Source organism: Haliotis rufescens, unplaced genomic scaffold (assembly GCF_023055435.1).
Source record: "Haliotis rufescens isolate VD_foot unplaced genomic scaffold, xgHalRufe1.0.p SCAF_100, whole genome shotgun sequence".
NCBI classification, from domain to species: Eukaryota; Metazoa; Mollusca; class Gastropoda; order Lepetellida; family Haliotidae; genus Haliotis; species Haliotis rufescens.
Genome location: NW_025963781.1, coordinates 627,831 through 655,506, shown reverse-complemented (window position 1 = coordinate 655,506; position 27,676 = coordinate 627,831). Strand labels below are relative to the sequence as shown.

The 27,676-nt window shown below is 43.5% G+C and overlaps 1 protein-coding gene across 1 annotated transcript in view; it reads left to right on the top strand.

The window, feature by feature from the left end:
• Positions 1-2,843: 2,843 nt before the first annotated feature.
• LOC124126603 (multidrug resistance-associated protein 1-like) overlaps positions 2,844-27,676 on the top strand; it is a gene marked incomplete at its 5' end in the record, with an annotated part of 47,531 nt that continues 22,698 nt past the window's right edge. The window contains 15 exons of the mRNA XM_048391882.1: positions 2,844-3,026; positions 4,287-4,409; positions 7,570-7,698; positions 8,085-8,210; positions 11,094-11,155; positions 13,343-13,483; positions 13,924-14,202; positions 15,114-15,294; positions 17,892-18,212; positions 20,160-20,297; positions 20,932-21,078; positions 23,379-23,463; positions 25,152-25,221; positions 25,939-26,065; positions 26,497-26,673. Of these exons, the coding sequence (XP_048247839.1) occupies positions 2,844-3,026; positions 4,287-4,409; positions 7,570-7,698; positions 8,085-8,210; positions 11,094-11,155; positions 13,343-13,483; positions 13,924-14,202; positions 15,114-15,294; positions 17,892-18,212; positions 20,160-20,297; positions 20,932-21,078; positions 23,379-23,463; positions 25,152-25,221; positions 25,939-26,065; positions 26,497-26,673 (2,289 nt within the window). The remainder of the gene's footprint in view (positions 3,027-4,286; positions 4,410-7,569; positions 7,699-8,084; positions 8,211-11,093; positions 11,156-13,342; positions 13,484-13,923; positions 14,203-15,113; positions 15,295-17,891; positions 18,213-20,159; positions 20,298-20,931; positions 21,079-23,378; positions 23,464-25,151; positions 25,222-25,938; positions 26,066-26,496; positions 26,674-27,676) is intronic.

The window sequence follows — 27,676 nt, the reverse complement described above, 5'->3', positions numbered from 1 at the left end:
TTCTTTCAATTCATATTTTATGTAATTATCTACTATCTACGCAGTAGTTGATCTAATTAAATCGTAATGTCCTATATTTGTTATTCTATTTGTAGATTCTGACCTAGATTTTGTCAGTGTACTGTTATTTTGTGATGGAAACCTCTTACGATAATAATCATTAAACAAAAGCGATACTTGCAATTTTTATGTAAGCTTTATGTTGCATATTTTTCGACTTTTTTAAAATTTTGTTATGTATATTTTCTTGATTGGCTTGATGAGGAAATGGGCGTAAAATATCTGTTGCTGGCGTATAGTTCTTGAAAAAGACATTCTAAAAAGCATTGTTATTTACACTCACTGGGCTACAGGGACGGTCGGGTAGCCTAGTGGTTAAAGCGTTAGCTAGTCAAGCCGAAGACCCGAGTTCAATTCACGACATGGGTACAATGTGTGAAGCCCATTTCTGGTGTCCCCAGCCGTGATATTGTTGGAATATTGCTAAAGGCGGCGTAAAACCAAACTCACTCACTCACTCACTCACTCACTCACTGGGCTACAGATACAAAGGTTGTGTGTTCGATCGTCGGGAATTTAAAGAAAACATTTGTCATTTGATTTTATATTTCATCACGTGTTACAATCTAAACGGAAGTTGTATTTATAAAAATCCTTGGATATTATATAATGAGTGAGTGAGTGAGTATGGTTTTTGCCGCTTTTAGCAATATTCCAGCAATATCGCGGCGGGGGACACCAGAAATGGGCTTCACACATTGTACCCATGTCGGGAATCGAACCCAGGTCTTCGGCGTGACGAGCGAACGCTTTAACCACTAGGCTACCCGACCGCCCCGGATATTATATAAAACACCCAGGTTATTATAACACATTATACAGTAAATAAGCCTGGAGTATCCAATAAAATCCCAGAGACATTACAAGGTCCCTTTTGATGAGATTTAACCCGACTGGAGAACAATAGGGTTATGTCACTGGAGGTTTATAAAGTCGGTTAACTTGTTGCCTTGTCCATGTGTTCTTAAATATCTTGTATGACATATATTTACAGAACGAAACTGTTTGTGTCACATCAACTCAACCCTTATCATATCAAAGCCTCTTATTATTAGACTCCGGGGAAGAATAGGTCTTCAGCAACCCAAGCTTGCCGTAAAAGGTGACTATGCTTGTCGTAAAAGGCGACTAACGGGATCGGGTGGTCAGGCTCGCTGACTTGGTTGATACATGTCATCGATCACAATTGCTTGGATCGATGCTCATGATGTCAATCACTGGATTGTCTGGTCCAGAGTCGATTATTTTACAGACTGCCGTCATATAGCTGCAATATTGCTGAGTGCGGCGTTAAACAACAAACAAACAAACAAACAAACAAACATACATCACACCATATATACCCGGGACATTTTATACATATGTTGATGAATCATTATATTGTCAAACAAAAACAAATCTTATTATTAGTTTTTTAATATCTTGTATGACGTTGCTTTAGAACAAGACACTGTTCGACTGAACATCGATTCAACCCTCTTATGACTACGTTATTTAGCATGTTTAATGTCCTGATTGACAAATATTTACTGTACGAGACACTGTTTGTGTTACATCGAATCAATGATCTTATGACTACAGTAAATTACGTTTATGACGAACACGCTTATAACGAACTGACCGATATAACAAACTTATATTTTAGTCCCGGTCTTTTGTTGTATATATGCTGTATATATGCTTATAACGAACTACGGTTATTACGAAATAAGATGAGTGGTCCCTTTGAGTTCGTCATAGCCATGATAGCCGTAGTTCTTTAACATCGTATGCTATGTTGTTTCATTTCTATTTACAGAACAAGACACCTTTTGTGTAACGTTGACTCAACGCTCTTATGACTACGTTCTTTAACATCTTGTAAGCTGTACAAGACACAAGATGCCCCCCACCCACATAGCTACGTTCATTAACATCTTGTAAGCTGTACAAGACACAAGATGCCCCCCCACCCACATAGCTACGTTCTTTAACATCTTGTAAGCTGTACAAGACACAAGATGCCCCCCACCCACATAGCTACGTTCATTAACATCTTGTAAGCTGTACAAGACACAAGATGCCCCCCACCCACATAGCTACGTTCATTAACATCTTGTAAGCTGTACAAGACACAAGATGCCCCCCACCCACATAGCTACGTTCTTTAACATCTTGTAAGCTGTACAAGACACAAGATGCCCCCCACCCACATAGCTACGTTCTTTAACATCTTGTAAGCTGTACAAGACACAAGATGCCCCCCACCCACATAGCTACGTTCTTTAACATCTTGTAAGCTGTACAAGACACAAGATGCCCCCCACCCACATAGCTACGTTCTTTAACATCTTGTAAGCTGTACAAGACACAAGATGCCCCCCACCCACATAGCTACGTTCTTTAACATCTTGTAAGCTGTACAAGACACAAGATGCCCCCCACCCACATAGCTACGTTCATTAACATCTTGTAAGCTGTACAAGACACAAGATGCCCCCCACCCACATAGCTACGTTCATTAACATCTTGTAAGCTGTACAAGACACAAGATGCTCACCACCCATATAGCTATGTTGTTTCTTGTATGCCAGGTAGTTGTACAACAATCACAAGATGCCCAACACCCACATAGCTATGTTGTTTCATTCCTTCTTCCAGAATGAGTCTCTGTTACTGGACAGCAGCTGGCCGCGCTTCACGGAGTGTTTCCAGGAGAGTCTGGTGGTGTGGGTGCCATGTGGCTGGCTGTGGGTCTCGCTGCCCTTCTACCTCACCTACCTCTGTCACTGTTTCATTTCTATTTCCAGAATGAGTCTCTGTTACTGGACAGCAGCTGGCCGCGCTTCACGGAGTGTTTCCAGGAGAGTCTGGTGGTGTGGGTGCCATGTGGCTGGCTGTGGGTCTCCCTGCCCTTCTACCTCACCTACCTCTGTCACCAGGACGGCGTCTCCATCCCCATCAACCTCCTTAACTCCCTCAAAACAGTAAGACAACACCGCCAGTTGGTTTATGAACTTGTTTTGGGGACCTGCCATTTGATATACGATCATACTAAGAGGGGCTTGGTTGGGATGTTTGTTGAGAGACAGGATATATTCAGAGCTCTAGATAAGCTGCGTATCTGTGTAAAATATGCATCAGAAATGCAGAAATACACAGTAAAATAAAATCCAAGTGTATCAAATACGCAACGAACATTACAGAGACGCTACAAAAATAAAACTTGTGCGTATCATCAAAATACTGTGAAGTAACCCTGCGTATTCGATTAGCAAATCAGCAACTTATTTTGAAATTGTAAACGGCCAGGCATTCCGTCAACCTTGCCAAACTCCACGATGACAGTTACATCATGATCATTTGCCATCACACTTTCTTGTGGAAGTATTGTGGTATATTTTTTTTGTGAAAGGAGGACCCACTAGCACCTTTTTCGTGGACATTCAACATGTCCTGCGAACAATTTTGTTTTTGGTAATATTTGAAGAAAAGTATTTTTTCCATCATTATCAGTTGGTTGTTGACTTATTTAGGCCAGCCTTGTTTCTTTTGGTGTACTGTTTTTTGGCCCCAAAATTCAGGTCAGAAGGTCGAAAATAACCATTAAAAATCCAGTTTCAAATATGTTGTTTTACTTCCACAAAAATAGATGAGTAGGTAGAAAATATAATAAAATTTGAAACTATTTAGGGACTGCTCATTTACTATTGGGAGGGGTGGGATCATGGAAAAATGTTACATAAAATTGGGGGGTTGGGGTTGGGGGTGGGGCCGGCAAAATATGATACAGTCCCATGGCAAATCTCATCACTCACATCCCTGTAAGAAATCACCAGTCACTTGTAAGTATCGGAAGGATACACAACTTTGCCTGAATTAAATGAACTCTTGCATGAAAATAAATGGAATAGATTACAACCACAAACATTTGGAAACAGATTTCAAGGATCAAGTTAATACCTCGGCTTAACTATGAGATCTCCTTATCTTCTGTCATATACGGCACTTAAAGATTGTTGTTTGGACTCAGACTGGAGGTAGTGAACCTTGATTTCATCCATAGTCACAAATCGTTGCAAGAACCTTTCTGGATCAGCTTCAAACAGAGTTAGACTATCAGAGATATGTTGGGCCGGTTGTGTTTTTGAACAGATGTAAATATGAAACTGTGGTCTGTGAGGTCAGTGTGGTCTGTGAGGTCAGTGAGGTCTGTGAGGTCTGTGAGGTCTGTGTCGTGTTCTCAGTTTTTCAGCTTGTTCCTGTTCTTCCTGGCGGTGATCGACCTCATCAAGGCAGCCAGCGATGGCGAGGACAAGAAGATCCACGATGTCGTGTATGTCTCGGGCGGAATCAAGGCAGGGACATTTGTAAGTAGGACTTTCACCCAGGCTATTTCTGCTGTTGCAATAATACTGCAAGGTTTCAAAATAATATTGTGTGTATCCTTGTTGTGTCCAATATGGTGATGAAGCTGAAGGCATCCAGTCCTTGATTAAGTAGTTTTGAATTAAGGGATGTTCTTCTCATTATTGTCTGATAGATATTTGTAAACCTTTCTGTATGGATATCCACCTGCTTCGTCAAACATTTGTAAGTAGCGCTTTCTACCCAGGGGATTTCAGCTGTTCCAATACCACAGCAATTATTTTATTGGCGTAGGAATACATAAACAGTTAGTACTGTGACCATGTCGAACGATCAGCTGAGCGTTCTCCAGGCTTACAAAATCCACCAAATTTTATCAAATTTTCTCACAGATAAGTATGAAAGTTGACATAAACACATTCATAGAACCCCGAACATTTTAACTGAAACATTGTTGCTTGCTGTCATGAATTAAATTAGGAAAGTTCAATTCTTGGAAAATTCAAGCGGGCGCTTCTCGCCTCGGCATTATAGTGTTTCCGGCACCTTGTTTATATCAGTCACTAGTGTAAGGGTAACGCTATTTTTCAGGGCATTATCATTTGCAGAAGCCCGAGGTCTTCCATTAACTGCCCGACGAAGGAGGGCAGTTGAAAAGACTGCGGGCTTCTGCAAATGATAATGCCCTGAAAAATAGCGTTACCGTTATTATAGCTAAAATTGATGGAATTTGTTATCAAATAAAAAGAAACAACAATATCGGTTTTGAAACATTTACTGCAATCAACACGAATGTCACTGACCAACTTTTACAAATATTGAAACGTCATAGAACAAACCAGATACCCGGTAACGTCACTATTGAACGTTACGTCACCTATCACTATCCTATGACGTCACCTAACAACGGGCGTGATAATGGCCCGTCGTCAAGTAAGGCATTATCAAGTAAGGCATTATCAAGTTACAGTGGCCCGCTCATTTCTGATAACATGCGAGCGTTTTTATGATAATTCTATCCATTTTAGCTATAATGACTGATAACTTGATCTATCGTCACTGATAAATTCCAGTATTTCATTCATATGTATATAATACAATATCTTGTCAGTGATATATAGACAATGGGCCAAGGACAATGTTCATCACATCATTAAGTGTATATGACATCCGCACATCTAATAATGTCTCCTAGTTTAGTCAGTGATCACAATCCTATCTGAAAGTGTTGCTCGGATTTGACAGCATTTATATTGTGAGGAAAAACAAGAGTACTTTTGATAAGGCTTAAAAAAATAAAAGAATTGTTTAGGTTGAAACTATAGGGCGAGTGGGCCGTGTTTTTTTGTTTTGCTTGTTCAAACTAGTATGTTACCAAATAAACATATTTGTACAATCAACCTGGGAAAGGGCCTCCCTACATAAACAAGCATACTAAAGTACTTGCGGAAATGAAAAAAAACTGTTTTTTTTATCTCAGATTTTAAATAAATGCAGTTAATATACAAAATATATAAATATTCAAACAACTCAATTAGTACTAATTGGGCCTTGGCACAAATACAGCGTATCAAAGGTTTTTATGTCTTTTTACACGTAAAAGTGTGTAAAAATAGGAACAAAACAGACTATTGTGAAACTGAGCATAACCAGGGCCCACTTGCACAAAGCGATCTTAGCGCTAAGATGATCGTAACTCCCATACTTTAACATAGGCTTACAATAGTCTTAGCGCTAAGATCGTTTTGTGCAAGTGGGCCCTGGTGTAAGTAGATCAAGGTATATGTCCATGACCTATGACACCTTGACGACAGGTGAAAACAGGTGCTTGAAACCCACGTGCATGTGATTTGTCAGTGGTTAGTGATTTGTGAGTGGCATTGTGGGATAGTGAATCATCGTCAAAATATCAGAACGTAAAAGTAACATATTCCCTTCTCAAACAACAACTTACATGCCATTATTATTATGTACATAAACATAGCTGTTATTTTTATTGTTGTTTTGATAACTTTTTTCCAGGCTAATTTGCATAATGCCCATAGCCTGTTTCTGCCATGTCAATTTGGACTTAGTTTTTTTTTTGAATGTTGAAAGTGCCTACAAATTACCTCCTGTAAAGTACATTTTGTATTGAGCACTTAGATAAAACTAGCAAATCCAGACTAGTACTTTTCCAGTTGTTTTGTTATTTCGTATTTACATCTACGTAATGCTTTGTGTCGATTATTAAATCCAGCAAAACAGTTTTTTTTCATTTCCATGAGTACTTTAACAATAATTGCCCCTATGACCATAACACAGTAAAGCAAAAAATAAAATAAAAAAGGAACATGCGACAGACTTTATGATGATGAGGATGGTGCCTAAGAACCAAGACTATTATTTTTTAAAGCCTAAAAGATCTATTTTAATGTAGCATTGAATAATGAAATTTAGTAAAAGAAACTTGCTGCTTGGGGTAGTAGTTGGATATGCAGGGTTTGAGTAGCTGAATGGGCTTGTACCAATCTCATAAATATCCGATCTTTGTTCACGCTACCGTGTTGAGGGGTGTACGTTCAAACGTTCAGCTCGTAAATGTTACAAATTTATCATTAAGAGTTCACAACTTCCAGAGGTTTATTAAATATATAAACAATCGTTGACAATATCAGATCTGCCTTATGACCTTCAGCGGGCTCAGTTAATGTGAACAGCCCAATTATGTTTCAAGGTCTGTCAGCACCATACCCGTGCTCGTGGGTTTCACCGAAGTGGTAAACGTCTTAGACCTGCATCACTTGGGGCTTTCCTCCCACATTGAGCTGACACGCCGCGATATAACTGGAATAATGTTAAAAGCGGCGTTAAACCCAACTCACTCACTCACTAATGTGAACAGTGTGAATTATGACGTGACTAGCCGATGACACAGTGCGATCTCAATGGTCTTTACAAGGCGGCAACTAGCGAGTCAGATAGCTAGATTTTATTACGCATACTGATAACGTTTCTGATTTCCCTTCTCATGTTGAACTGGTTTGAAAACTCGAACTAGCATGGGAACAGACTGTTCTTAAAATGTTATTTCTTTCTTACAATTTGTAATTTTGAGTTGTCTGATCTGTGAGTCTGGAAACAAAGCATCGTAGCTGGCACTGTGGCGTGTGATGTTTGCAGTTGCTGGCGACGATCTTGATTCAGCTGGAAAGGAAGAGGGGCATCATCACATCCGGTGTTCTCTGGTTCTTCTGGCTCATGACCACCCTCGCAAACATCATCCCCTTCTACACCAAGATCATCCAAGAGGTCAGTTACCACGGTTACATCCTAGAGATCAGTTACCACAGTAACATCCAAGAAGTCAGTTACCTTGGTTACTTCCAAGAGGTTAGTTACCATGGTTACATCGAAAGGGTCAATTACCATGGTTACATCGCGGAGGTCAGTTACCATGGTTACACATGTGTGGTCATTTACCATGAATACATCCTGAGGTCAGTTACCATGGTTACATCAATGAGGTCAGTTACCATGGTTACATAAGTTAAGTCAATCAGCTGACATGGTGTTTGTTGCTGATCATGTGTGTGTTGATGATGATGTGACGACCAGTCCCTGCTGCATCCTGTGGTAAAAATTTAAATAAAATAATTCTGTGGATGACCATATCGTACCTCGGCACTGTGTTTCAGGATTACAATGACCACTTATTCCGGTTCGCCATCTTCTACATCTACTTCGCCTTGATTCTAATGGAGCTGGTACTGCACTGCTTTGCCGAGAAGATGACGCGAGCCGGGTACTACGACATGGGCAAGGTAGGTGCACTGCTTCACCGAGAAGATGACGCGAGCCGGATACTACGACATGGGCAAGGTAGGTGCACTGCTTCACCGAGAAGATGACGCGAGCCGGATATTACAACATGGGCAAGGTAGGTGCACTGCTTCACCGAGAAGATGACGCGAGCCGGATACTACGACATGGGCAAGGTAGGTGCACTGCTTCACCGAGAAGATGACGCGAGCCGGATATTACAACATGGGCAAGGTAGGTGCACTGCTTCACCTAGAAGATGACGCGAGCCGGATACTACGACATGGGCAAGGTAGGTGCACTGCTTCACCGAGAAGATGACGCGAGCCGGGTACTATGACTTGGGCAAGGTAGGTGCACTGCTTCACCGAGAAGATGACGCGAGCCGGGTACTACGACATGTGGAAGGTGGGTGCACTGCTTCACCGAGAGGATGACGCGGGCAGGATACTACGACTTGGGCAAGGTGGGTGCACTGCTTCACCGCGAAGATGATGCGAGCAGGATACTAAGACTTGGGCAAAAGGTGCACTGCTTCACTGAGAAGATGACGCGAGCCGGATACTATGACATGGGCAAGGTAGGTGCACTGCTTCACCGAGAAGATGACACGAGCCGGGTACTACGACCTGAGCAAGGTAGGTGCACTGCTTCACTGAGAGAATGACGCGGACCGGATACTACGACCTGGGCAAGGTAGGTGCACTGCTTCACCGAGAAGATGACGCGAGCCGGATACTACGACATGTGGAAGGTAGGTGCACTGCTTCACCGAGAGCATGACGCGAGCCGGGTACTACGACATGTGGAAGGTAGGTGCACTGCTTCACCGAGAGCATGACGCCAGCCGGATACTACGACATGTGGAAGGTAGGTGCACTGCTTCACCGAGAGCATGACGCCAGCCGGGTACTACGACTTGGGCAAGGTAGGTGCACTGCTTCACTGAGAAGATGACGCGAGCCGGATACTATGACATGGGCAAGGTAGGTGCACTGCTTCACCGAGAAGATGACGCGAGCCGGATACTACGACATGTGGAAGGTGGGTGCACTGCTTCACCGAGAGCATTATGCGAGCCGGATACTACGACATGGGCAAGGTAGGTGCACTGCTTCGCCGAGAAGATGACGCGGACCGGGTACTACGACCTGGGCAAGGTAGGTGCACTGCTTCACCAAGAAGATGACGCATGCTGGGTACTTCGACATGGGCAAGGTAGGTGCACTGCTTCACCGAGAAGATGACGCAGGCTGGGTACTTCGACATGGGCAAGGTAGGTGCACTGCTTCACTGAGAAGATGACGCAGGCTGGGTACTTCGACATGGGCAAGGTAGGTGCACTGCTTCACCGAGAAGATGACACGAGCCGGATACAATGACATCGGCAAGGTAGGTGCACTGCTTCACCGAGAAGATGACGCGAGCTGGATACTACGACATGGGCAAGGTAGGTGCACTGCTTCACTGAGATACTACAATATCAAGACCCCAGTGAAAATCCGGGTTAGAAATTGTCTTCAACAACCGATGCTTATCGTAAAAGGCGACTATTCTTGTTGTTTTACGTGAATCGGGTGGTCAGACTCGTTGACTTAGTTTATGCATGTCATCATTCCCCATTAGTGTAGATCGATACTCATGCTGTCAATCACTGGATTGTGTGTTCCAAACTCGATTATTAATCGTGGCGCCTTAGACGACTGGGCCATCCGTCCCCCTTAGGGATACAGTTAGCGATTAGTCATCGAAGGTCATGGCCACATGCCCTGCCGGGTCTGATTTACAACTTCAAGAAGTTCAGCTACCCTTGCCACATCAAGGCCACTTTTCTTGGCTCGATCATGGTGCCACCTCGCGTAGATCACGATCAGATCTTGCTCTTAACTCGTATAGCTTCACAAAGTTGGCGACTACCATAGACGGCAACCTGGTTGATAGATAATGAAAACATTCACGATTTCACCCCTGACAGACAAACAAAGGCAATTGTTGAAGGGCTTAAACGATGGAAAAAAAATCAACAAACACAGGCAACGGTAAATCACTGTGTACCAGTTGTGTTTAATGACTACAGTACTAGGGCGAATTAATTTAAAACTTGGAAAGACTTAGAATATACATGTCTTCGCTCAATTGTTGAAATAGCTTAAATATTCCTTAGTTAAACAACAAACAAACAAACAACAACATTGAGGCTGTTTATAGTTGGTTTTGTTGGCGTGTTCCTATACTTTGGCACAATGTCGACACAGTGCTTTTTTCTAAAATTTGCAAAACAGAACAGCTGTCTAACAAAAAAAAAGATGAAATGAAGGGTGAGTGAGTGGGTTGTGTTTAACGCTGCTTTTAACAGTATTAAAGTATTACAGTTATATCGCGGCGTGTCAGCTTAATGTGGGAGGAAAGCCCGAAGTGATGCAAGTCTCAGACGTTTAATCGGGGCGAACAGGGATTCGAACCCACAATCATAGGTTTCTGGCATGTCCAAGGGATGCAACTCTGCAAAGTGAATCGTGGCGCCTTAAACGACTGGGTTGAAATAACTTCAGTGCAAATTCGACAAACTATATGGCAGCGGCCATGTTTTCGAAAACCATATGTTGATTTTATTAAACCTTCTCTGATTGGACTATTGATATGTGTGATAGTCCAATCATATTTAGCACAGGAAAGTGGCCTTGATGTGGCAAGAGTGGGAACTAGATTTTGATAAGAAGGCTAGTGGATGCTCTTGCCTCGTCAAGATGCAAAAGGTTTTGATTCTTGGAGTTGCCCAATTAGACAGGAAATGTTTATGATTTTCAAGCTTGTTTTTCCACCCCTCCATCCCACTATTTTGGTTCTATAAATCTGCAGTACAAACATACGTTTTTCTTTTGTAGAAGCCATCTCCAGAACAAGAATCATCTTTCTTCAACAGAATCATATATTGGTGGATAAATGGGTATGTACAATGACTGATCTGTGTCAAAGGGGGGGCACGGGTGGCCGTGTCGTCTTAGGCGCTGCGATTCGCTGTGCAGAGTTGCGTCCCTTGGGCACGCCAGAAACCTATGATTGTGGGTTCGAATCCCTGTTCGCCCCGATTATGTTTCTAGGTTTGTCAGCACCATACCCGTGCTCTTGGGTTTCACCGAAGTGGTAAACGTCTGAGACCTGCATCACTTCAGGCTTTCCTCCCACATTAAGCTGACACGCCGCGATATAACTGGAATATTGTTAAAAGCGGCGTTAAACCCAACTCACTCACTGTGTCAAGGGTTCACAATGTATTACTCATCCATTGAAGATACCAGCATTATGAATCGTTAACATATTTCGTTTTTTGGAGTTAATCCACAATTTATATGTTACCCTGAATCCTTATCCAGGTTAATTCCCCACTCCAACTTTTAGTATGAACTGACAGCCATGATGGTTGGTTGGTTGGTTGGTTTGTTTGTTGTTTAATGCTGCACTCAGCAATATTCCAGCTATATGACGGCGGTCTGTAAATAATCAAGTCTGGACTAGACAATCCATTGATTAATATCATGAGCATCGCTCCATAATATTGGGATACGATATATAGCTGGAATATTGCTGAGTGCGGCTTTAAACAACAAACAAACAATTAAACAAGACTTGAGAATCTTCAAGGAGTTATAATAAAACTGAATACGTAAGTTGGCTTAAAATTTTATGCCAGATAGCCGGTAAAGGAATATTTCATGCAGCCCGACAAAAAAGTTACCAGCCACGGGTAGGTGGTCAGGCGACCTACTCTTCCCTAGTCTATCTAATGGCTTTTGCTGGGGCATCATAATCAGTGGGTTGCCGGGGCAACCTGAGGTTGTGATGTGATGGAGGGGGCACGGGTGGCCCAGTCGTCTAAGGCGCTGGATTCACTGTGCAGAGTTGCGTCCCTTGGGTACGCCAGAAACCTATGATTGTGGGTTCGAATCCCGGTTCGCCCCGATTATGTTTCTAGGTTTGTCAGCACAATACCCATGCTCTTGGGTTTCACCGAAGTGGTAAACATCTGAGACCTGCATCACTTCGGGCTTTCCTCCCACATTAAGCTGACACGCCGCGATATAACTGGAATATTGTTAAAAGCGGCGTTAAACCCAACTCACTCACTGTGTCAAGGGTTCACAATGTATTACTCATCCATTGAAGATACCAGCATTATGAACCGTTAACATATTTCGTTTTTTGGAGTTAATCCACAATTTATATGTTACCCTGAATGCTTATCCAGGTTAATTCCCCACTCCAACTTTTAGTATGAACTGACAGCCATGATGGTTGGTTGGTTGGTTGGTTGGTTTGTTTGTTGTTTAATGCTGCACTCAGCAATATTCCAGCTATATGACGGCGGTCTGTAAATAATCAAGTCTGGACTAGACAATCCATTGATTAATATCATGAGCATCGCTCCACAATATTGGGATACGATATATAGCTGGAATATTGCTGAGTGCGGCTTTAAACAACAAACAAACAATTAAACAAGACTTGAGAATCTTCAAGGAGTTATAATAAAACTGAATACGTAAGTTGGCTTAAAATTATATGCCAGATAGCCGGTAAAGGAATATTTCATGCAGCCCGACAAAAAAGTTACCAGCCACGGGTAGGTGGTCAGGCGACCTGCTCTTCCCTAGTCTATCTAATGGCTTTTGCTGGGGCATCATAATCAGTGGGTTGCCGGGGCAACCTGAGGTTGTGATGTGATGGAGGGGGCACGGGTGGCCCAGTCGTCTAAGGCGCTGGATTCACTGTGCAGAGTTGCGTCCCTTGGGTACGCCAGAAACCTATGATTGTGGGTTCGAATCCCGGTTCGCCCCGATTATGTTTCTAGGTTTGTCAGCACAATACCCATGCTCGTGGGTTTCACCGAAGTGGTAAACATCTGAGACCTGCATCACTTCAGGCTTTCCTCCCACATTAAGCTGACATGCCGCGATATAACTGGAATACTGTTAAAAGCGGCGTGAAACCCAACTCACTCACTCACTGTGATGTGATGGCTTGTGTGTTGCAGCATGGTGTTCACAGGTTACAGGAAAGGCTATGTAATGTCTTGTGTGTTACAGCCGATGTGATGAAGTATGTTACAGCTGATGTGATGGCTTGTGTGTTGCAGCATGGTGTTCACAGGCTACAGGAAAGGCTTGGAGGAGGCTGACTTGTTTGAGCTTCATCCGAGAGACAAGAGTGAGAGAGTTGTTCCCCAGTTCAACAACGCGTGGGACAAGGAGATCCACAAGACTAAGCTCATCAACGAGTAAGTACAACCAGGGTACACGAAGTACGGTGTCCTGTACCCAAACAATTTGAAAATGGGTGCAAATAAATGACTGTGCGGGTCCTGGGGGATACAAAAAGTTATGACTGTTTGAATAGTTTTTCAACTTTGTAGATTGCATCTTACATTTCACTTACATTTCTTTAAATTTGAAAGACTCAGTTAATTGTTCAAGAGTTCAAAGATCAAAAGTTGAAAGTTGAAAGTTGAAAGTTCAAAAGTTCAAAGTTCAAAGTTCAAAGTTCAAGGTTCAAGGTGTGAGTGGTTGATGTTTTTTCAGTCTGATACTGACATCACCATCTATAACAGGCTTGTGGCTTCTGAGCATGTACAATCATTATGACGTAAATAAAATTCTTGGAAACCTAATGAAGCAGGCCAAATGCCAGAGTAATCTGACGAGTATATTTGTTTATTAGTAAGAAAAAGCGCCACTCCCTAGTCCACTACCGACACAGCGAGGGCTCCAAGCACAGCGTAGCCATCCAATCCACAAACGAGAAGACCCCCCTGCTGAATGGGCCCAGCAAGAATGAGGAGGTCAAGTTCAAGGGCACCAAGGACGACGATGGCATCAAGTTGAAGGAAGCGTCGCTCTTCAAAGTTCTCGCCAAAACGTACGGGTTAGAGCTGGCCCAGGCTTGGTTCTGCAAGTTCATCTATGACCTACTTCAGTTTGTCAGTCCTTTGCTGCTCAAGTGAGTGTGTTTTATTTGTATTACTTATTGTAAATAATCTGCAAAAAAGACAGCTGGGTAGAAGGGGGTGGGCATTATAATGCATAATGAGTTTTGATGGGTTTTTTCCCCAATGCAAAGACATTACCGTGAGCATGTGATTGCTGTTTCCGGCTTGGTGTCTGAGAAAATACACAAGGTAGTCTTAATCCCAGCATGTAAAACAATGCCTAGCAGAACAAAATATACAATTTAAACGGTGAATCAACATGTCTGGTGATTTTTTATCTCAAATTTCAAATTTGTACTGACCAAGTTTCTTATCACCCGTTCATTTATCGGAATTCTCTGAAGGGGTACTGTGTAATTTTGTTTTGCGCACAATATTCGAAATTTATTTTCTCCAAAATATTGAATCTGCTAGAGTGGGGTGCACATTATACTTGGGTGCGCACTATACTCAAGAAAATACAGTAATGCCGAGCCTGATAATCTCCCTTAGGAATAGTAAATCGCAAAGTCTGATGCTATTCATAACTTTACTGGAACTCCAACAAGTGTGGCTGCTATTTTGTTTTTGTTTGTTTGTTGTTTAACGGCGCACTCTGAAGTATTCCAACTATATGACAGTGGTCTGTAAATAATCGAGTCTGGACCAGATAATCCAGTGATTGACATCGTAAGCATTGGTCTACATAGTTGGGATACAATGACATGCGTCAACCAAGTCAGCAAGTCTGACCATACGACCACGTTAAACGTCTTTTAGGTCTTTTTTTTGGTCTTTTTTTTGTCTTTTTTTCTTCCTTTTCTCAGTATTTTGGTTTGGAGGATCCTTACACAAATTGATAAAAAATGGCCGAGGAGAGAAATCAGTCATGTCAGTGTATGATGTATTTGAAGCAGATTTTGAGATACGCTGTCTGTTCCAGCGCTCTGATTGGCTACACACAGAACCGGGAGAACGAACAGGAGTGGAAGGGCTATGTGTTTGCCTGCTCGTTCTTCGTTGTGGCCACAGTCCAGTCTGTCTTCTTCCACCAGAACTTCCATCTCGGCATGACGCTCGGCATGAGGATCAAATCTGCCTGTATCTCCGCCGTCTACAAGAAGGTGGGCACTTTTTGACAGATAAGACTTATATTATTTGCTACGGAAGTCTTTTAGGGCCATTTGGTTTTTTCTTTTTTTCTTGTAATTTCAAGACACTAAGTTGAAATTTCAAGATGCTTAGTTGAAATTTCAAGTTTTAATCTTAAAATTTCTACTTTTTTAACTTGAAATTTCAAGATCATTATATTGAAATTTCAACTTATGTATCTTGAAATTTCAACATATCATCTTAAAATTTCAACATTACATCTTAAAATTCAAGATGGCCACCAAATGTAAAATGGCCGACAAGATTCCTAAATGTGTGTTTACACTGTTGAATCTTTTAACTCTAGGACTTATATCCACACTTGACACACTAACTCACTGAAGTATAGTTGACACTTTTTAGATAGAAACTCCGTCACCAGAGCCCAAAGGTGGCCCAAAATTCCATTTCACTATACAACACATGCCTTTTTTTCATCAAAATATTGAACCTCATCTGAAATATGGAAGATATGTTGATAATTGGTGGCCATATTAGATTATGCAAATTAGACATATTTCCCAAATGAAACCTTATTTTGCAATGACCCCAGGACTTTTTTTCGGATGTTGTGCCCCTTTATTGGTTTTGTCTTTTAAAATAAGTTAAAGATTGCAGGCATGCAAGTTTATGTCTATTAGTTGTGCCACGATCCTCATTGGCTCAAATCATCATAACCTTTTGCCTGTTGATCCTGTTGGTAACTGTCGGACTCTCTCACTCTCTTATTCGGGGGTCGGGTAGCCTAGTGGTTAAAGCGTTCGCTCGTCACGCCGACTACCCGGGTTCGATGCCCGACATGGGTACATTGTGTGAAGCCAATTTTTGGTGTCCTCCGCCGTGATATTGCTGGAATATTGCTAAAAGCGGCGTAAAACCATACACACTCACTCACTAATCTCCAACACTGTATTTGTCTCTATTTGACTCTACAGTAAACTACGTTTTTGATGAACACGCTCATAACGAACTGACCGATATAACAAACTTATTTTTTAGCCCTGGCCAATCGTTCTATATAGGCTGTATGCTTGTAACAAACTACGGTTATTATGGACCCGTGATGATCTACGGTTATTATGGACCCGTGATGATCTACGGTTATTATGGACCCGTGATGATCTACGGTTATTATGGACCCGTGATGATCTACGGTTATTATGGACCCGTGATGATCTACGGTTATTATGGACCCGTGATGATCTACGGTTATTATGGACCCGTGATGATCTACGGTTATTATGGACCCGTGATGATCTACGGTTATTATGGACCCGTGATGATCTACGGTTATTATTGACATGTGAAGATCCGGGGTAGAATAGGTCTTCAGCAACCCATGCTTGCCCTAAAAGGCGACAATGCTTGTCGTAAGAGCTGACTTAGGGTATCGGGTGGTCAGGCTTGCTGCCTTGTTTGATGCATGTCATCGTATCCCATCACAAACGGTTATTATGAACTAAAATTAGTGGTCCCTTTGAGTCTGTTATAAACGTAGTTTACTCTATTTGACTCTCTTCCTCTCCCAGGGGCGGTCGGGTAGCCTAGTGGTTAAAGCATTTGCTCGTCACGCGGAAGACCTGGGTTCGATTCCCGACATGGGTACATTGTGTGAAGTCCATTTCTGGTGCCCCCTGCCATGATATTGCTGGAATATTGCTAAAAGCGGCGTATAACCACACACTCGCTCGCTCGCTCGCTCGCTCACTCACTCACTCACTCACTCTCCCTCTCCCTCACTCCAGGCCCTGACCATCACTCACTCACTCACTCACTCACTCTCCCGCTTCCTCACTCACTCACTTACTCACTCAGTCTCTAAACGCTCAATATGAGTCTATTTGACTCTCTCCCTCTCCCTCACTCCAGGCCCTGACCATCACTCACTCACTCACTCACTCACTCTCCCGCTTCCTCACTCACTCACTTACTCACTCAGTCTCTAAACGCTCAATATGAGTCTATTTGACTCTCTCCCTCTCCCTCACTCCAGGCCCTGACCATCACTCACTCACTCACTCACTCACTCTCCCGCTTCCTCACTCACTCACTTACTCACTCAGTCTCTAAACGCTCAATATGAGTCTATTTGACTCTCTCCCTCTCCCTCACTCCAGGCCCTGACCATCACTCACTCACTCACTCACTCTCCCTCTCCCTCACTCCAGGCCCTGACCATCACTCACTCACTCACTCACTCACTCACTCACTCACTCACTAAAGTCTCTAAACGCTCAATATGACTCTATTTGACTCTCTCCCTCTCCCTCACTCCAGGCCCTGACCATCACTCACTCACTCACTCACTCACTCTCCCGCTTCCTCACTCACTCACTTACTCACTCAGTCTCTAAACGCTCAATATGAGTCTATTTGACTCTCTCCCTCTCCCTCACTCCAGGCCCTGACCATCACTCACTCACTCACTCACTCTCCCTCTCCCTCACTCCAGGCCCTGACCATCACTCACTCACTCACTCACTCACTCACTCACTCACTCACTCACTCACTAAAGTCTCTAAACGCTCAATATGACTCTATTTGACTCTCTCCCTCTCCCTCACTCCAGGCCCTGACCATCAGTAACGAGGCCAAGAAGGAGTCTACTGTGGGTGAGATCGTGAACCTGATGTCCGTGGATTGTCAGCGCCTCCAGGACGTGACTGGGTATCTGTGGATGTTGTGGTCCGCCCCGCTGCAGATCAGCCTGGCTCTCTACATGCTCTACAACACCATGGGCGCCTCCGTGTTCGCTGGCCTCGGAGTCATGGTGCTCCTCATGCCCATTAATGCCTTCATCGCAACGAAGCAGAGGAACTATCAGGTGGAACAGATGAAGTGCAAGGACAACAGGCTCAAGCTGATGAATGAAGTCCTCAATGGGATGAAGGTGAGGGGACATGCTTCAGAGGTTTCTTAAAAATACAGCTAGATATGTTGCTAGACCCATGAAGATTCCGGGGTAGAATAGGTCTTTAGCAACCCATGCTTGCCGTAAAAGGCGACTATGCTTGTCGTAAAAGGCGACTAACGGGATCAGGTGGTCAGGCTCGCAGACTTGGTTGATGCATGTCATCGATCCCAATTGCGTGGATCGATGCGCATGATGTCAATCACTGGATTGTCTGGTCCAGACTCGATTATTTACAGACCACTGTCATATAGCTGGAATATTGCTGAATGCGGTGTTAAACAACAAACAAACAAACAAAACAAACTATATCTCCATATCAAAACATTTCATATCTCCAAGGGAGGTAACTGCAACTTGTACAATTTTTGGCGTACCACTACTAAAGTCCTACACACCATGATTGTGAGGGGGCAGGATTCTGAGGTTTCTGGAGAAACACCATTGATGTTTAGCATTCTCAAAATATGGTCTCTCCAGATGAGGAACATGTGATGCCTTGATCCAAGGGAGATAACTGCAACTTGTACTGTTATTGGCATACCGCTATTAAAGTCCTTAAAGGGATGAAGGTGAGAGGCAGGCGTTTGGGGTTCTGCAGAAATGCAACTTGAGGTTTAGCATGTGGTCTCTCTACATCAAAACAGTTCATGTTTTTGTTCCAAGGGAGGTAACTGTACCTTGTACAATTATTGGCATACCACTACAAAAGTCCTCTTGGGATGAAGGTGAGGGGGAAGGCTTCTGAGGTTCTGTAGAAACACCACTGATGTTTAGCATTTTCAAAATATGGTCTCCCCATATAATAAAACATGTGATGCCTTGATCCAAGGGAGGTAACTGCAAGTTGTAATTATTGGCATACCACTATAACATTCATCAAAAAGGGTTCAGTGGGAACAAAGTCCTCGATAGGAGGAGCGTGAGTGAATGAGGTCTGAGGTCTGAGGTCACCCTTTTCTAGAAACCAGCATTACCATTCGAGTTGTTAATTTTCAGACTAGTACCAAAGTTATTTCCCTTGACCTCAGAGCAAGCGGCTAGACAGATTTGAAGTAAAATCAAAGCAGAGAAGGGAAAAGCATTAGAGTCATTGGCAACTGCAACTTTTACCTTTAATCGCATGCCACTGAAGAATTCTGAAATACAGGGCCCAGTTTCGTCATAATCTTGTACATGGTCAGAGAACTTTCACCTACCGTATTCGACGTAATAAGCACCCCGCTCCAATAAGCGCCCATGGCGATATTTTCTAATATGTTGGCAAGTGAACAATCCCAATTAGAGCGCCTTCCAACTGATTAATGTAGATAAGACTTATTTATTCGCGTATAATACACACTTGTGTGTTATACGCACCCTTAACTATGGGCAATTTAATTCTGGAAAAATATATCTGTCGTACATAAACATTTCAGGCTGTCAGCATAAACCACGAAATTTATCTTTCAACTCTGTTTTTTTTTCACCAAAATGATATTCTAATAACAGCTCCCTATTCCTAATTTTGAGAGCGCCCTGAGCACTTATTACGTCGAATACGGTATATGTGGTCTCGGGTTTCACAAAGCAATCTGATATGGTAATCAAAAGTCTGTGCACCAGTGTGGAAACAATTCAACAATGGTCATTCCATTAAACATTGACCTAAAATGTGTCCCGTCGATATAATTAAAATTTGAATATTTCCTGGCCGACTCTTTTTTTAATTTATGGAAACATTAACGCAATGTTTCTTGCTTGTCTATCCAGTCAAACGCCGTGAAATTGCAATTTATTTGTACTCAAGTATGTAAGCAATGCTGGTCATTGTTAAATGTGAATTGTGAAATGTGTCCTGTCGATATAATTAACTTTGTACTATTAACTGAAATGAGTAATAACGAGTGTTTTCTAGTGGATTTTCCCCGTGTGTTTCACCTGTAGGTGCTCAAGCTGTATGCGTGGGAGCCGTCCTTCAAGGAGAAGGTGCTGGAGATCCGGAACAGGGAGCTCCACATCCTCAAGAAGGGGGCGTACTTGCAGGCAGGGGGCACTTTCTGCTGGACTTGTGCTCCGTTCCTGGTACGTAACATAGGCTTGTGCTCTGATGACACGTGGAGTGAATGTCTGCAGGTGTGGAGTGAATGTCTGCAGGTGTGGAGTGAATGTCTGCAGGTCTGGAGTGAATGCCTGCAGGTGTGGATTGAATGTCTGCAGATGTTGAGTGAATGTCTGCAGGTGTGGAGTGAATGTCTGCAGGTCTGGAGTGAATGCCTGCAGGTGTGGATTGAATGTCTGCAGATGTTGAGTGAATGTCTGCAGGTGTTGAGTGAATGTCTGCAGGTGTTGAGTGAATGTCTGCAGGTGTTGAGTGAATGTCTGCAGGTGTGGAGTGAATGTGGTGTAGAGTGAATATCTGCAGGTGTGGAGTGAATGTCTGCAGGTGCGGAGTGAATGTCTGCAGGTGTGGAGTGACTGTCTGCAGGTCTGGAGTGAATGTCTGCAGGTGTGGAGTGAATGTCTGCAGGTGTTGAGTGAATGTCTGCAGGTGTAGAGTGAATGTCCGCAGGTGTAGAGTGAATGTCTGCAGGTGTGGAGTGAATATCTGCAGATGTGGAGTGAATATCTGCAGGTGTGGAGTGAATGTCTGCAGGTGTGGAGCGAATGTCTGCAGGTGTAAACTAAATGTTCACAGGTGTGCATATTCTCTCCACAGGTAACCCTGGCCACGTTTGCCACGTACGTCTTGGCCTCCGAGTCTCACTACCTGGATGCACAGAAGGCCTTCGTTGCCCTCTCCCTCTTCAACATCCTCCGCTTCCCCATCAACCTGCTGCCCATGATGGTGACGTACGTGGTGCAGGTCAGTACTCACGACCCAATCTCATTAAAATCAGATCTTAGTTCTCGCTACCGCTAAACAAAGATCTGAGGACATTCCATTAGGGGTCACGTCAAACCGACCTTTCGCGAACTCTAACCGACCGATGGAATTACTGACAAGAAGTTGATATTAGCCAATCAGAAGGCAGCTTTCTCGTGCTTTATGGCACTAATTTCAATTGGCGACTACGCTTAGAAACATATTTTGACAAATTCTCACTTAAAAATTTGAAACCTGAACAAAAGAACATTCTCGAATGGGTAGTATATGGTCTAGATTAAATAGATTCAGTCGTTAAGCCCGCAACTATCGTTCGGAATACCCCGTTTTAAAGTTTTCGAGCCTGCAAGATTAGACATTCTGACTGTCACTTTCATGATCTGGTAAGCGATGCTCTGATTGGTCGGATGAAAGGTCGTTCTGACGTCACCCCTAATGGGATGTCCTCAGATCTTTATTTAGCAGCAGCGAGAACTAAGATCTGATTTTAATGAGATTGCTCACGACCCAACTCCCTGCCTTACATCCAAACTCTCTTAACCTGTAGCCTGCTGAATAGTTTTAGGACAGGGCACTGTAAGAAGGTTGGACGATTTCAAACAGTCGGTGCTTCATTAAACAAGCGCCAATTTTGCACATTTATTCCTGAAAGAAAACTACACATTACTATGTAAAAAATTCCTGTTTTCAATCATACCAAGGTTAAGACCAAAGCGAACACAAAATTTGTAAATTTTCGTGAACTTGCCTGAATTACGTTATTGAAGGTGGTTTACGTTTCATGTTAGGAACCTTTTTAGATCGTTTAATTTGTGAAAATTGAATTCAATAATCATATCTCAGATGTCTTAATTTTACCTGAGTATAAATTTGATGTTTTTTATTGGTAAATAACAGTGCGATGGTAAATTATAAACCATTTCAGTAAATTTATTATCCAAAGGTTAAACAGAATAAAACCCTCAATTTTCAAGGTCATCATGTCAGTTGCAGAAATATAAACATTGGGGTTAATTTAACGTGTCACTTTTTCAAATTTGCAGGAAACAATTAATGTCTCGTAAATGTTCACCAATTGTAATTTCAAGTGTTTTTATTAAATATTTAAATTATACGAAAATACAAATACCGTGGTTGAATATTTACAATATAACTAAAATACAAGTACCGTGTCATGATGGTAGTAGATGTTCGAAAATCAAACATAGCGCGCTTCACCTGATCTCAGCATAACTTATTGCTATTTTAATATCAACAAAGTTTACTTGCCTTCATATATATGGCTTGGCAAAAGTTGAGGCTCTTCTCAATCGAAGAATGTTTCATTTGTCATTTTCCGTTTAATATGACGAAAGAAAAACGAAATTGTAGACCGTGAATTCTGACAGCAACATTTCAGTAAGTGCAAAGGTCACCGGATGTGATATCACAGACAGGGGTAGTCTGTTGATAATCTTTCATTACAAAACAATTACAGTCAATTTTGAAATATTTTGCCTGCCACATACAGAATAAACACAAATCACCACATATTATCAGTAATCACCTCTAATATGAAATAACAAAGTGATTTTCACGATATAATATTGGCGTATATATTTTTTAATCCTTTTGACCTTGCATGCTCGCTTCAAAAATTATAATAAATAGGTATCTATTCTACAGTGGGACTACATCAAATTTCAAAACACAGTAGGTTTATCTCCTAAGTCATTACTTAAAAGTTATTTGTGTAAAACCAATTGGTTTTGTTTTTGAAGTTGTATTGTCAATGTTATTGACAGGCTGATGTTATTGACAGGACTATTATGCTATTGACAGGCTGATGTTATTGACAGGACTATTATGTTATTGACATGCTGATGTTATTGACAGAACTATTATGTTATTGACAGGACTATTATGTTATTGACAGGCTGATGTTATTGACAGGACTATTATGTTCTTGACAGAACTATTATCTTATTGACAGGCTGATGTTATTGACAGGACTATTATGTTATTGACTGGCTGATGTTATTGACAGGACTATTATGTTATTGACATGCTGATGTTATTGACAGAACTATTATGTTATTGACAGGACTATTATGTTATTGACAGGCTGATGTTATTGACAGGACTATTATGTTATTGACAGGCTGATGTTATTGACAGGACTATTATGTTATTGACAGGCTCATTATGTTTTTGACAGGCTGATGTAATTGACAGGCTTGTTATGTTGTTGACTGGCTCATTATGTTTGCATTGACAGGCTGATTAATTTTTATTATCAGGCTCAAGTCTCTGTTGGCCGAGTTGGGAAATTCTTGAGGCACGGTGATTTGGACCCCAGCAATGTCAAACGGGACCCATACACCAGTGAGCAAGCCTTAAATTTGTGTTTTCTTCTGGGGAGCCAGACCGTCTCCATGGTGTAGTGGATAGAGTGCCTGCTCGAGGAGCCAGACTGTCTCCATGGTGTAGTGGATAGAGTGTCTACTCGAGGAGCCAGACCGTCTTCATGGTGTAGTGGATAGAGTGTCTGCTCGAGGAGCCAGACCGTCTCCATGGTGTAGTGGATAGAGTGTCTGCTTGAGGAGCCAGACCGTCTTCATGGTGTAGTGGATAGAGTGTCTGCTCGAGGAGCCAGACCGTCTCCATGGTGTAGTGGATAGAGCGTCTGCTCGAGGAGCCAGACCATCTCCATGGTGTAGTGGATAGAGTGTCTGCTCGAGGAGCCAGACCGTCTTCATGGTGTAGTGGATAGAGTGTCTGCTCGAGGAGCCAGACCGTCTCGATCGTGTAGTGGATAGAGTGTCTGCTCGAGGAGCCAGACCGTCTCGATCGTGTAGTGGATAGAGTGTCTGCTCGAGGAGCCAGACCGTCTCCATGGTGTGGTGGATAGAGTGTCTGCTCGAGGAGCCAGACCGTCTTCATGGTGTAGTGGATAGAGTGTCTGCTCGAGGAGCCAGACCGTCTCGATCGTGTAGTGGATAGAGCGTCTGCTCGAGGAGCCAGACCGTCTCCATGGTGTAGTGGATAGAGTGTCTGCTCGAGGAGCCAGACCGTCTCCATGGTGTAGTGGATAGAGTGTCTACTCGAGGAGCCAGACCGTCTCCATGGTGTAGTGGATAGAGTGTCTGCTCGAGGGGCCAGACCGTCTCCATGGTGTACTGGATAGAGTGTCTGCTCGAGGAGCCAGACCGTCTCCATGTTGTAGTGGATAGAGTGTCTGCTCGAGGAGCCAGACCGTCTCCATGGTTTAGGTGATAGAGTGTCTGCTCGAGGAGCCAGACCGTCTCCATGGTGTGGTGGATAGAGTGTCTGCTCGAGGAGCAGAAGGTTTGTGGCTTGGTCCCAGACACCTCATACTGAACAAAGTTAAAGATGGTACTTGTTGTTACCCTGCCTGGCACTCAGATAAACAAGGACTGGGGCTTGGAGTCAGTATACTGTGTCTGAGTGGCGTATCCATGCTAACTTGCTGCATGTTGTCTTATGCTAGTACTATAAAACTGGCTTTAGTCAAGACAAGTACAAGTAGCCACACACACATAGAGGCAGACACACACACACAGACACACAGACACAGAAAGACAGACAGTCTCAGCAATCTTGAACACAATGTTTCACCTCACCTCACCTCACCTCACCTCACCTCACCTCACCTCACCTCACCTCACCTCACCACACCTCACCTCACCTCACCTCACCTCACCTCACCCCACCCCACCTTACCACACCACACCCCACCCCACCTTACCACACCACACCACACCACACCACACCACACCACACCACACCACACCACACCACACCACACCACACCACAAATCACCTCACCTCACCTCACCTCACCTCACCTCACCTCACCTCACCTCACCTCACCTCACCTCACCTCACCACACCTCACCTCACCTCACCACACCTCTTCTCACCTCACCTCACCTCACCTTCAACAAAGTAGTAAATATCACCATTTACGTGCTTCTTCCTTCACGAAGCTGACACTCCGTGGTCAAACTGAAATCTGAACATTCACTAACTCACTGTTGTCTGTATTACAGAACATGCCATCAGTGTGAAGAATGGTACTTTCACCTGGGACAAGACCTCCCCCACCCCGACACTCAAGAAGTAAGTCTGCCTGAGGGGCAACATCCTCAGTAATCCTGGGTATTATATATACGGATTAATACTGTGGACCTATTTGCTACCACAGCTTTGTTTTGGACCATATTTGAAAGATACTTGGCTAATAATAGTATGTCAGTCAGATTACCCCATGATGGAGACGAAGGGGTGCAGGAGGTATACATCTTCCCGAGGCAAGTGAGTTAACTGACTATAAAAGTCCAGTTTCCACCCTTGCCGAACTAGGCTGGTATTATGGAGTTACAGTTTGGCTGGACTAACCGTTTTGTTTGAAGCAAATGCAAATGATACGAGTCTGATTGGTCAATAGGTCAATAGGAGAGGCATAGAAAGGACATATCTCGTAATAGCCACTGGTGGCGCTACGATCGAGCCCAGGAATTCCAGCCTAGTTCGGCAAGGGTGGAAACTGGACTTTTAAAGTCAGTTAACTCCCTTGCCTCGGGAAGATGGGAGGTATATGACAACGAATCATAGTGACATAAAACACTGGATCCTCCAGGATGTAAGGACAGGTCCTATGCACAAATGAAAATATTTAGAATTCTCTAGTGATTGTTTACAAGTACTCTTGTGAAAGACTCCTTGATTGTTTTCTGAATATTTGAAAAGAAGAAAAGTTAGGATGTATATGCCATGCTAAATTTTATTTGGAAAATTATTTTTGATTTGACCCAATACTGCTTGCCCTGTTTCCAGCGTGAACCTGGACGTCCCTGACGGAAAGCTGGTGGCGGTGGTTGGGCAGGTGGGCGCGGGCAAGTCCTCCCTCATCTCGGCCTTCCTGGGGGAGATGGAGAAACTGCAGGGGTCCGTCACCCTCAAGGTACACCATAGTGTGTGTGTGTGTGTGTGTGTGTGTGCGTGCGGGTGTGCTTGCCCGTGTGCGTGTGTGTGTGCTTGCGTGTGTGCGTGTGCGTGAGTGTGTGTGTGTGTGTGTGCATGCGTGCGTGCGTGCGTGCGTGCGTGCGTGCATGCGTGGGTGCGTGTGTGCCTGCCGTGTGTGCATGGGTAGATGTGTGGGTTGGAGAGCAGGTAGATGTGAAGGTGTGAGAGCAGGTAGATGTGTCGGCAGGGGAGTGGGTAGATGTGAAGGTGTGAGAGCAGGTAGATGTGTCGGCTGGGGAGTGGGTAGATGTTTGGGTAGATGTGTCAGCGGGAGAGTAAGAAGGGTAGTGAACCAACATACTTATTGCATCTGCCTATTTAATAGTGCAGCAATTCAGTTTGTTCATCATCAAGTATGTGTGTTTGTAGAGCTCCATAGCTTACGTCCCCCAGCAAGCATGGATCCAGAATGCAACACTTCAAGACAACATCCTGTTCGGGGAGTACTGTGAAAGACATAGATATCAGAAGATCATTGATGCCTGTGCCCTACAACCAGATCTGGACATTCTCACTGGGGGCGATCAGACAGAGATTGGAGAGAAGGTATGGCAGCAAAACACTCTGTAGGTCAATGTTCTGTAAATTCCCGGAACTCTGTGTAGGAGTGTTCTTAAGGTCTGTTTAGTAGATACCCGAAACACTCTGTAGGTCTGTTCTGTAGATACCCAGAGCTCTCTGTAGGTCTGTTCTGTAGATACCCAGAGATCTCTGTAGGTCTGTTCTGTAGATACCCAGAGCTCTCTGTAGGTCTGTCCTGTAGATGCCCAAACACTGTGTAGGTGTGTCCTGTAGATGCCCAAACACTGTGTAGGTCTGTCCTGTAGATGGCCAAACACTGTGTAGGTCTGTCCTGTAGATGCCCAAACACTGTGTAGGTCTGTCCTGTAGATGCCAAAACACTGTGTAGGTCTGTCCTGCAGATGCCCAAACACTCTGTAGGTCTGTCCTGTAGATGCCCAAACGCTGTGTAGGTCTGTCCTGTAGATGCCCAAACACTGTATAGGTATGTCCTGTAGACGACCAAACACTGTGTAGGTCTGTCCTGTAGATGCCCAAACACTGTGTAGGTCTGTCCTGTAGATGCCAAAACACTGTGTAGGTCTGTCCTGTAGATGCCCAAACACTCTGTAGGTCTGTCCTGTAGATGCCCAAACACTCTGTAGGTCTGTCCTGTAGATGCCATAACACTGTGTAGGTCTGTCCTGTAGATACCCAAACACTCTGTAGGTCTGTCCTGTAGATGCCCAAACACTGTGTAGGTCTGTCCTGTAGATGCCCAAACACTGTGTAGGTCTGTCCTGTAGATACCCAAACACTCTGTAGGTCTGTCCTGTAGATGCCCAAACACTGTATGGGTCTGTCCTGTAGACGCCGAAACAGTCTGTAGGTCGGTCCTGTAGATACCCAAACACTCTGTAGGTCTGTTCTGTAGATGCCCAAACACTGTAGGTATGTCCTGTAGATGCCCAAACACTGTGTAGGTCTGTCCTGTAGATGCCCAAACACTGTGTAGGTCTGTCCTGTAGATGCCCAAACACTGTGTAGG